A 12,236-nucleotide genomic window follows, 5' to 3' on the forward strand; every position below is an offset into this window, starting at 1 on the left:
CTGGAAATCTAGAATGTCATTGGCTCATTCTGTGTAGGGCAAAATAAAGTACGGTACGTTTTATCATCGTAAACTAATACACTAAGAGTTGAGAAGAAACGATGGTTGCTGTCTTCCTCAATACTGGCAAAACAGAATAAAGGATCAAATATATAAAACGCAAAGTCAAATATCAGTATTTATCTGCAAAAGAATTAGACTGAATGAGAAACACTGAAGGCTGTCTGTCTCCACTAAAAAGAATCTTCCTTAAGTTAATTTAGTAAAAACATTGTGGAAAAAATGTCTAAATAATTTTTTGTAAACCGTTCCCTCTTTTCTCTAAAATATTTATAGTTTTAATGGTGACTGGCATGTCGTAGAATTAAAAATCAACAAAGACATTTGTTTTTCTGTTCCAAATCCCTTCTTTTTATTTCCCTGTCTCCTCCATCTCTCAGGTAACATTCTGTGACTGGGTTCAATTAACTGAACATGTTTCATAATTTCAGACATCTATTCTGTAATAATTTCAAGTGTAACCATAAGTCATTATGACTTATGTCTTTAGGTCTTGCCAAACACTGTACATTGTACACATTGTATTGAGATAACTGATGGATTCTGTAAAATATAGGCTACTACTCATGTGCTGCTGGACAAAACTATTTACTATTCTTTAAATCCAAATATTAAAAAAGTCACTAAAAAGTACAAAAAATATATTTCAAAGTAAAAATTTGGTCAGAATTCATAATAAAATAATACCCCCTATTTTTAACTTTAACATTTTTCTGATAAGCTATATGAAATATAGAATCACTAAATGTCCCAGCTAGAGGAAGCAATATCAAGGCCATCAGTATTTTTGTTTTATTCACGTCTGCAAAAGATTACAACCATTCAAACACAATTACACACATAGCTTGAGGTAAACCTCGCTCATAAGATCGTTCTACTTAGTTGTGCACATTCATGCAAGTGAGGAGAAGACAGAAATCTAAAGGTACCAGATCAAGAGCCTGCTGCTTTATTCAGATCATGGGCCTTGGTGTTCTTACCTTGGGCATCGATCTGCTGTAACCTTCTAGAGATAAATCAGAGTCTAGAATAATCACATTTAGTCATTTATTTGTCAGGTAAGAAAATTAAGAAATAAAAAGAACAATGTAAACCAATTCACAAAGTTATCACTTTATTAAGGAGAAGAGAATCCTTCCAACTGGAATGTAAAAACGGATGCACAATAATTATTTCAATGTGTTGTGAAAGGAAATGAACAGTAAGGGCAATCAAAGGCATAAAGGCAGCTCTAAATGACATGAAGGCGAGTATATGACAATAAATTGTGACATCATCACTGAGGTAAGTCAGTGGAGGATTTTCAAAAAATAATCTCAAATTCTTTTACTTTGCAAAGTAAGTTTTAAATAACTATTAATATAAAGGCTTTAATTTGAATATATTTAAGTCGGATAACTATAGATGATGATGTATAAAATGTTGTCTTTATAGCATTAAAAGAGCAGCATAAAAAATCTTTATGGCTTTAAAATGTTCACCTAAAAAATAAAGCTTTTCTTCCATGTAACACAAGGTCAAATGTTCCAAAAAAGTCAAACTTTACTTTCATACATTTCAAATGTGTAGAACACAGCCTACAAATTCTGGTATATTACATGAAGAAAATTTGATTTTTTTTTTTTTTTTTACTTGACAAAGTTGAACTGTTCCTTTCATTTATTATTTCATGTTCACGTGGCTTCATCTTCTCTCTTTTTTTCACATTAGGTCTGTAAAGTCTTGCACAGCTGTCTGTTGTCGCATCAAGGACAGAATATCAGCAATCTGTAAAAAATAAAATTAAAATTTTGCTTTGCTCTCCAGTGAGAATATTCCTAACAAAGATGGTTATTGTTTGATTTCAGAGCATAAGTGTTTGACATGTATATTAATACAGTACATAACATGCAATTGATATACTCACTGTTCAGTTCACTGTAGCTGCATACTCTCCTGCAGCAGGTTCCGCTCACTGCTGTCCACCTCACATATGTTTTCAGCTCCACCACCTGTTACCATCAACCACAGGACAGGATAGGTCATATTAGACTACCTACAGGTTTAAGTTTATTTCAAATAATAGCAACTGTAGATTCTCTTACCCAGCTCTTTGAAGAGGAATGGTTCATGGTTTTTCAGCGCATAATAAAAGTCATGTTTCACTCTGTCTCCTCCGGCCTCTAGTGCTTCATAGAGCTTTCTCATTTTTTTCCGGTTGGTTATTTCTGCTTTGATATCTTCATATGTTTCAGGATGTATCATGTCTTTATTTTTTAGCTCATCTGCTATTGGCATCACTGATATAACCCTTTGAATAAGAACTGATTCGTTCTTTTTCACAAACTGGGCCTCTGGGCATAAAAAAAATGAATTAGGCATAGAAACAAGGCTATATTTCAAAGTTTTCGTAACTCATTATTATAAAATAAATAAATAAACAGGTTAAACGTCTAATTGTACAAAATAGAGATTTAGATTTGTTTCAAACTATTTGAGTTTGGGAACTAATCTGTTCGCGCCGTTTCTCTCACTTACCAAAGCTGCTCATCCTGTTGGAATAAAAAACCTTCCGCGAATATGCCGATCCGCAACGTAGTCTGCCAATAGCCTACTATAAATTATAACTCTTGAACTCTTTGAATTTACTTTTTTAATCTTACGTATAGGCTACACGCGTTGGCAAAATACAGTATATTTCAACAAAACTAGTTTGACGTAAAGAAAGAGTTGCAACTTGCAGCCAGGAGTCCCGGACGTGTAAAAACGAAAGCGGTTTTCAATGCAAATAACATGGGCCGGGCATATAAGAAATTACGTTCATCCTTGGGGGGGGGGTCAGTTCAACCACATGTGGTTTCATGTCATCTAGCCTATACATTACACACCCCATCGCCAAATCTTAGAAAAATTCAGTTAAGACAGTTGTATTCATCTTAACAATACACAACAAATTAATAGCCTACAGAAAAACAGATTTATAAAATAAGGTAGGCCACAAATCTGTGAGGCTACAGTTTTCAAAACTGAACAGGTGATGTGTAATATTCACCAGCGGGTGGAGTTTACCGGTAGGCTACTGAATACTCATCACCTGTGTATAGCCTACTCCATTAACTGGAACAGATTTTCACTGGAACTGAATATTACATCCAAATAGCCTATTGTTATGTAATCAATCAGCATATTAATGTAACTTCACCTATTGGAACAGTATTTCACAATTTTTCACAGGAACTGAATATTACAAACCACTATTGCGAAAGAACAATTTACAAAACAACGATTGCGAAAGCGTGCACGGATTATGAATTTGTTCACTGTTACTATTGTACTTAGGTTTTTTTTTTTTTTTTTTTTTCTGTATAGTTATTTTGTTAATACATTTTGCATTCTATTGTTACGGTTCCTGGTCTAGGTCAGGGATGTAACATAAACAACAAAACAATACTTCTTAAAGGCACAATATATAACTTTTTTGCTTTAAAAATAGCAAAAATCTACGGTGGCCGAGAGAGCTCAACGCGCTGCAACTGAAGAAAACACATGCAAATAGAAAACCACCTGCAAATTAAGAAAACATCTTCATCAGTTTCACAACACATGTGTGCTCAAAATACTCACAACACAACCAAATACAGAAACGCGCTGCAAAAGTTCACAACACAACCAAATACAGAAACGCGCTGCAAAAGTTCACAACACAAACAAATACAGAAATGCGCTGCAAATAGAACAGAACACAACGGAAATGTTTCCGGGGAACCCAATAAGTGACGGACCCGGCTGGGACGTGCTTACAGCTGTCTACTTTTATTTATTTATTTATTTATTTTTTGCAAAACATACAGAGATGACACGTTTATGACATACAACTTTGTATACAATATACAAAATGTATTTACAATATGTTCAATGTCATAAGAATACTAAAAAGAACAATGAGCTGAAGACTAAAATAAATAAATAAATAGAGAGAAAAAGAACATGAGGGAAAGACATTAATCTATACATCAGTTATATTGTACACATTTTGTCATGTTATGTTAAAATAAGTTTCATAAGAAATGTTAGAATGCAGCTAGGGTCCAAATATGAGACGGCAAAGTTTTAAAGTTGAGACACTCACACACAGATATAACGCATATTTGAAAAACTTAATTTGTTGTATAAAATGTATATTTATTTGCAACAGTTATGTTAACAGCAATAATACTATATTTCTGGTAAGAACGAGTAGTATGAAGCTGCAGACTCGGAGCCTGCATCTACAGTCCCGCACCCAGAGTCCCGCATTCTCAGACCCCTCGTTTTTCGAGACAGCGCCTCCTATCAATCGGATAAACATTTGAAGAACTTAAGCCGAAACGCGAGTAGGCCTATCGTCAATTTTATTTAGCGAATCATACTCATTCGATTTCTTTTTTAATCAAACTACTTTATATCTCATCGATACACCAACATATGAATAGTCCATTTAATATTTGTAAAGATAGTTTGTAACAAAATTTGAGCCGTTAATGTATGTTTTTTCGCCTTTTTTTAAAAAATATCAAAATATAAAAAAATATTTTGATAGCTGTTAGCCTTTAACCTTGGACTTTTTGTAGACAAGCCATTGTAAAAATTGTATTAAAATTAGTTTACATTAAAGTAGACCAATTAAATACATTAAGTGTGTTAATATCAAAGAATGTCATCATTAATTATTTAATCAGATTTACCTTTTGACCTTTTTTTAATTACCGGACCTTTTCTCCAAAAACTATAAATTGAATTAAGTAATGCCGGAGTAATTATTTTACTTTATATAATTTATGTAGACTAGGCCTACTTAAATTAGTTCTTATAAAACGTAAGTATTAAAATTAATCAATATTAATTTAACTGTGATATGAAGTTGTTGCCAGCCATTTACAACTCATACAATTGCCTAATAATCAAATTTACTATGCCTTCACTATATATTAACCAGTCTATATTAACATGTGAGCTAGAATGTGTCATTTGGCCTTTTGTTTGGGTTCCTTCTTTTAATTTGTATTGACTGAAATGTTTTATATATTAATTTATTTATTTATATGGACAGGCCATCATTCATGGCCTATGTGAGATGCAGGCATTATTCTGGCAGGAGGCTGAGGAGGTGTTCCTCTGTGGCCCTACTTATCACCCTTGGTATGCTTGTAATTTGCATTTGCAAAAAAAAAAAAAAAAAAAAAAATATATATATATATATATATATATATATATATATATATATATTACACAATATTTTTGACAATGGCATTCATCTTTTATTTTAGTGAAGTCGAGGAATTTGACAGAGCGATTGCAAAAAGAATGAAAAAAGAAGAAACATTCGCCTACCAGAAAGTAATTATTTTAGCTTATGCATTTACATTACATTTTACATTTATTCATTTAGCAGACGCTTTTATCCAAAGCGACTTATAAATGAGGAGTTTTTTTTAATGCAATTGAAGATGAAAAGTAAAGTCACTAACACAATTCTTTCTTCCTTTTTTTTTTGCTTTGTCCTGTTTACAGCAAGATGATGTTTAGGTGATCGTTAAATAAAGTACAGAATTGTTTATTATTGGTGTTTTGTCTACTCTTATTTGAGTTTTGCTTTGCATTTAAAATATCAAAAAACAGGTTTTGTAATGTTAGCATGGTATAATGTTAATTAGACCATTTGAACTGAAAGAAAATTGGAATTTGAATAAAAAAAACATTGTAGCAATATAATATCACAATATTTTTCAGAAGATAGTTCAATCTGTAATTGTATCCCTTCCATTAGTAATTTTCTTTCAATTACACCCATGCTCAAAAAATAACTACTGGGTAATTTGTTAGTCAGAGAACACAATGAGTTTTTCTGGCACATGCATTAAAGCAGGGAACGCAAATATTTATTTGGATCACTTTAAATAAAACGAGACAGTAATATTGCATCCTATTGTTTTCAATGGCATTTAAGGGTGTTATACGATCTTCGAAACAGTAGGAGGCGCTGTCTCGAAAAACGAGGGGTCTGAGAATGCGGGACTCTGGGTGCGGGACTGTAGATGCAGGCTCCGAGTCTGCAGCTTCATAATGTTGGTAAGAACAGCTATTCAGCTGATGGACACGCGCTGCGTTGTCATGGGAACATCCCAGGTGAAAATAATGAGGAAATTACGTTGTCTTTCGTTGCTCCCTTCATCAACACAATGGCACACAAGTGCCCCGCTCCCTCCAAAGTGCCCAATTCAAGGGCTCTGCCGTCTGCCCTTTTAAGAGAGTAGGGCATAGGTAAAGCTCACGAGCAATAAGCACGTCCCAGCCGTCCGTCCGTCACTTATTGGGTTCCCCGGAAACATTTCCGTTGTGTTCTGTCCTATTTGCAGCGCGTTTCTGTATTTGTTTGTGTTGTGAACTTTTGCAGCGCGTTTCTGTATTTGTTTGTGTTGTGAACTTTTGCAGCGCGTTTCTGTATTTGGTTGTGTTGTGAGTATTTGGAGCACACATGTGTTGTGAAACTGATGAAGATGTTTTCTTAATTTGCGGGTGTTTTTTCTGCATGTGTTTTCTTCAGTTGCAGCGCGTTGAGCTCTCTCGGCCACCGTAAAAATCACTATGTTATATATTATTTTAGTTGTGTACTTACATTATCCCGACTGTTTCCAACAACTTTCAAACCAGGAGAAATTTGTAATTTAATTCGAAGACACGTCAAAGAGTATAAGTACCAAGAGGCGAAACTCCGTTGCAGTTTTGATAACAGCCACTAGGTGGCGCTTCGGTAGCGCGGCCGCCATTTTGGACTGAACCAACGGCTTTACCGTTAGCACAACTACCATAAGTTACAGCATTAACATTATGTCTGGAAATAATTGGAAACAAAGAAAACAGTGTTCTGCCATCAACTGCAACTACCAGTGTACAACCAATCAACTAGCATTTCATAGATTCCCCAAAGATCCAGAGAGGTAAAGTAGAAAAGGTTTTTATTAACTTTAAAGTGAGCTAACGTCAACGATAACAGGTGCTGTAACGTTAATGTAAGCTAGCCTATCCCATAACCGCAGTAACAGTTTGCTAATGTTATGTAATTGTCAAGACTCGAAATGGGCTTTTTAAATCGCATACTTTCAGAGAGAGATATATGAACACCTAACCTGGCAAATGACCGCTTTATTAATTCATTGTTATCAGTTATCACTAAATTAACCCGTTAACTGTCACCTTTTTTTCGCATAAACATGAAAATCACTATCCAAACTTAAATGGTTGTAATTCAAGAATGCTTTGGAATATAGACCTATGGTTGGTCTTGTTTTAAAGAAGACATTTGTCAGATTATTGTTGAAGTGAAATAAATTATGAAAGTGAAACAGAAAAAAAGTTATATAAGTTTGAGTTTATTAAAATGTACAAATTTAAAAATATAATTATTTATTTTTTATATAAAATATATACATTACAAAATATATTTTACTCTAGAACTGCAAGAAAATGAAAGCAAAAAATCTGAACAAGTTGTGTTGCACATTTTAGGTTGATATCAATATCTCGCTCCCTCACCCTTTCTGCCGTGTGCTCTAACGTTACACGGTTTGGAGCTGCGCGCTCTTGCTCGCTCGCTCGCTCTAGATTCTGGGAGATTTTAGCTAATTTGCGGGCATCAGGGAGCCGCTATCAATATGCGGGAGACTCCCGGAACTTCCGGGAGACATGGGATGTCTGCTATAGAGATATTAAAAACTAGAAACTACTATTTAGTTCATTTAACCGCTTTTGAATTTGAACCGGTATCGTTCAATTCTATGACAGCTGTGCGTTGCGTTCAGTCCAAGATGGCGGAGCTGCAGCTCTGCGCATGGGCAGAGTTTCTGGACTGGTTGCAGTAACACGTCTCTGTCCATGCGGGGGCGCTCGCAGGCGAGTGCAGAATGAATGGAGGTCTATGGCGAAAAACCCTCAAAATCCACTTTTCTCAGGATATAATTTTTTGTCTAGTAATTTGAATGTTGTATTCGAAAGGAGATGCAAAGAAATTACACATTGCTGGGTGTTAGATTTTTTTAGAGTCACTTATTTGGTTTAAAAAGTCTTTTAAAATGTCAATGACGTCAGAATGCTGACGTCATTAGCAGAATGCTAGTGTGTTATGGGCAACAACAACTCAACCTGTAAGAAATCGAAAAGAAATAAGTACTCGTTCATTCAACTTTCGACCTATAACCCATGTTGAACTTGCAAAACCTACAATAAAATCTGAGATTTCTCGACGGCAATCGGGTAAAAGAGACACATTTAGCCGTCTAGCCCCATAGACTCCCATTCAGTCTGCACTCGCCCGCGATCACCTCCAGTGGAATTCTAATGGAACTGCAACCAAGATCGATACAATGGGGCTAATAGGAAGTGCCAAGGCTCTCCGTAGACGGGCTCTGGCATGGGTGCGTTTGTTACAATGGAACGTTCTATTGAGTTTCGCCTCTTGGGCTGTTCCAGTACAAAATTGTCATGCCCTTCACTCGCTAACTTCCCTCCGTCTCGTTCACTCGGATGTACGTCATTGCTTACGAAGCACGAGTGCCCACTACTGGCGGAAACTGCAATGGGCTGAACTGGAACGCCCTAAGCCCTTGATCACTTGGAATCAGCTAAAGAGTTGATTTGTTATTTACATTTTTTCCCTTTTAGAATTTGTTTAATGTAGCATCCAAATGTATATAGGTTTGTGTGGGTTGTTTTAAATGTAAAAAATATATAATTAATATATCATAGAGTTGTTTGTTGTGGTGGTGATTAGACGAGATTTGTGGTGACGTCACAATCGTACTGCATTGTGAGACATATAGGTGCCTGAAGTGTACATATGAAGTAGACTCGCTCCCTCGGTCAAAATCGAGGGAACGAGGGTCTGTCCATATAAACTTCCCTCGTCCACTTCACGAAGTGGAACGCACTTCAAAATGGCGGTGGGGATTCCCCCGAGGGGAAGTGCTTAGGGAAGTTCGCAAGTGCGTGTCTAAAAGTAGACTGGAACGCAGCACTTGTACTTCTATACTCTTTGGACACGTCCCGTTTCTTTATTTCCGTTTTGTCGCCGTCAATGGCGTCATATCCGCGTTGTCCCTGGTTTTCGCTCGTGCTGCCATAGGCAACCAGAGCTATGAACCAGAGCCCTCTGATAGTAACCAAAGCGACAGACGTGGACAAATGTGTAGTTCGCAATGTCTATTTGCACGCTGTTGTTGTTTCGTTCAAACATTATGGACCATGGCAAGCAGACTTTGGATAAAAAAGGAGAACTAAAACGAGAATCAATATCAGCGCGGTGTTTTCGAGATGCCGAGAGCTCCCATAGACAGTATATAAACGAGAGCTCCACGTCCGAGACTTCGACCGCTCCTACATGTACTTTATTAAACAGGTGAGCACATTTACATAAAACTAATCAATGTTATATAGTTCAACAATGATAAAATGTCAGAATATGATCTGTATGTTATTCTAATGTTGATCTAGCTTACTGCTAGTCTCATACAGACAAACTAACACAGATGTCAACACATTTAAATGCAGTTTAGTGTGCTAGTGTAATGTTAGACCAAGTGAAACAGCGCTGTGTTACCTCACAAGTTTAATTTGTCTAATAAACTGACTATGAGTTGTAATTCTGCACTTGCGTGTAGTTCGGTAGAATGAAATGTCCATATTCCTTTTATATCCGCGGGACTCGCGTCGCGTGTGGAGCTGATAGCTGTCTCTTAGCAATCCCGACCTGCTTCATATCACAGTCATGATAAAAGCATCGATGTATTCAGTCATCCATAAACATTATTAGATCAGACTTTTTTTATTGTCTTTTCTTGCTCTCTTGTTTGTCTTTAGAGCGGTGTACTTCAAATTTTACAAAACAATCTCTTGAAAAGAAAGAATCAAACAAACAAGGAAAAGATTCGAAGCAAAATCTTCAAGGGTGAGCTAATGCCAAAACAAACAAAACAGAAACTAACTTTCCCACAAAAAAACCGAACTTCCCTATGAATCATAAAATAAAAGAAACAAACATACAATAACGTACCATATCTCCTTATCTAACCAAATAAACAGGAGAAAAAGTAACGGCCTTTTGGCCTACAAAGAAAAACAAGGCACTCACCCCCTTCTGCTTCTCAAAATAAGCACACTTTTACAGGTGGGAACATTAAGGCACTGATGTTTTTAGGAACAGATCACATCACAAGTGGCTAACAGCACTCTGTTATACAAAGGAGCACAACAATCACAACCTATTGTGCTACATGTTCACCAGCTAACACACAGTACAACAATAAGTGCAGTCAAAGAGGCAGAGAGCTCCATCCAGCGGAATTCCGGGGAATTTATAGTCCAGGCCTCTTCTCTGGTCCAACCACCAATAGCTTCTCATTATGTCCAGGGGCCCGTTCTTCGTACGTCGCTAACTCAGTTAGCTGGATTTGATTGTTGGCGATTTGGCATGATCTTGGATTGTTTGGTTCTTCGACGCTCATCCTGGACTTGCTGTCATAGCAACAGGTGCGCAAGCTTAAACCTGCTCGGGAGCAGGCTTATTTCATATTAACAGGATTAGATCCCGGCCTCATAAGCGGAGCAGATACGGGAAGTCCAGCGCAGCGCGATAGTGCACTTTCTGAGATATATATTTTTTCTTGTGACTCGTGAGATTGTCGTTTACATTATTAAATAGTTGGAAACGCACATTTATTTTCGACTTGTCGGAGTCGGGCTTTAACTAGCACAAACTGTTTGCATTGCCCTAAGATTATTTGCGAGTGGCTCTTTCCTTTACACTATTGGAGATGCGGAGAACTTGATGGAAAGTGCTGTCTGTCGTGTCATTCGGATTTTACCTGGCGCTTTTAGGTTTAAAAAAACGTTTTAGGTTTTTTTGTGGCATTTCCAAGCCACTTAAGACCCAATGTTGTAACCCACTAAGCAAAATGATGTCCGAAAGACGTCTTTTCAATGTCTTTGTTACAAAAATCGGACGTTGAAATGACGTCCACTGAGGAGCCAGAATGAAAGTTTTTATGACGTCTTTTTTTTTTTGACGTGTTCTGCACGTCCAATATAGACGTTCATCGAACCTTCGTACAAGTTTAAAAACTAGTTCAAATGTGGCCATTGTGGACATATTTCAACATCATTTATGGTCTCATTTAGACATAATTACTTTGACTATTGCTGTCAGATGATCTTAGTGAGAATTAACAGAGGTTTAGATGTTGATATTTGTTTAATTTGAAGTGTCACCATTGTGGTGATCAGTGTTTGCTTTAGTTGGGCTCTTGGTCCCCGTTCCTTTTACTTTAACTTTTCTTTGGCTGCTGTAACAGTGTGTTTGTGTAACACAATTGTTGTGGCAGAGAAAGCCTAGAAAAAGTTTGAGGTGTTATCAGCTCAATGTTGATGATGACATAATCATCACAAAATGGGCCTTTAATATTGTGTTTAAAGTTTTGTGTTTATATTTGGCATTAATAACCACCAACCTTGTGGAACTGCATTATTGATGCCAAAAGCATTAAAATTATCAATTATTTGAAGGTGTATAAAAAGCATGTGCACATGATGTTTTGAGCAAGTGTATCATATAGTCACACACAGACATCAAGATTTTGGATATGAATCACAACAATGGTGACAATTTTTTTAAAAAATGTTGTAATTATGTCTATATTTTTGTTTTATAGATGGGTGTGAAATACGGGAGACTCCCGGGGAAAATGGGAGTGTATGATCTATGCCTCATATCTAACCTAAAAAGTTTACACATGAATGTTAATGCAAATAGTTATTTGAGCAATAAGTTCTTTGAAAAAAAAAAAAACATTTCGAAGTAAAAATTTTGTCAGAATTCATAATAAAATAATACCCTTTTACTTCAACATTTATCTGATAAGCTATATAGAATCACTAAATGTCCCAGCTAGAGGAAGCAATATTAAAGCCATCAGTATTTTTGTTTTATTCACGTCTGCAAAAGATTACAACCATCCAGACACAGATACACACATAGCTTGAGGTAAACCTCGCTCATAAGATCGTTCTACTTAGTTGTGCACATTCATGCAAGTGAGGAGAAGACAGAAATCTAAAGGTAGATCAAGAGCCCGCTGCTTCATTCAGATCATGGGCCTTGGTGTTCTTAC

General features: G+C 36.3%; 1 protein-coding gene across 1 annotated transcript; it reads right to left on the bottom strand.

Moving 5' to 3' along the window:
- Positions 1-857: 857 nt before the first annotated feature.
- LOC311086901 (NACHT, LRR and PYD domains-containing protein 1a allele 5-like) lies at positions 858-3,789 on the bottom strand. Its single transcript, XM_084120092.1, has 4 exons — positions 2,578-3,789; positions 2,145-2,393; positions 1,967-2,051; positions 858-1,827 (listed from the first exon to the last, which is right to left on the bottom strand). The coding sequence occupies exons 1-3, from the start codon at positions 2,588-2,590 to the stop codon at positions 1,975-1,977; spliced, it is 339 nt and encodes a 112-aa protein (XP_083976218.1). The 5' UTR covers positions 2,591-3,789; the 3' UTR covers positions 858-1,827; positions 1,967-1,974.
- Positions 3,790-12,236: the final 8,447 nt, after the last annotated feature.

This window comes from Abramis brama, assembly GCF_963993115.1.
Source record: "Abramis brama genome assembly, chromosome: 7".
NCBI classification, from domain to species: domain Eukaryota; kingdom Metazoa; phylum Chordata; class Actinopteri; order Cypriniformes; family Leuciscidae; genus Abramis; species Abramis brama.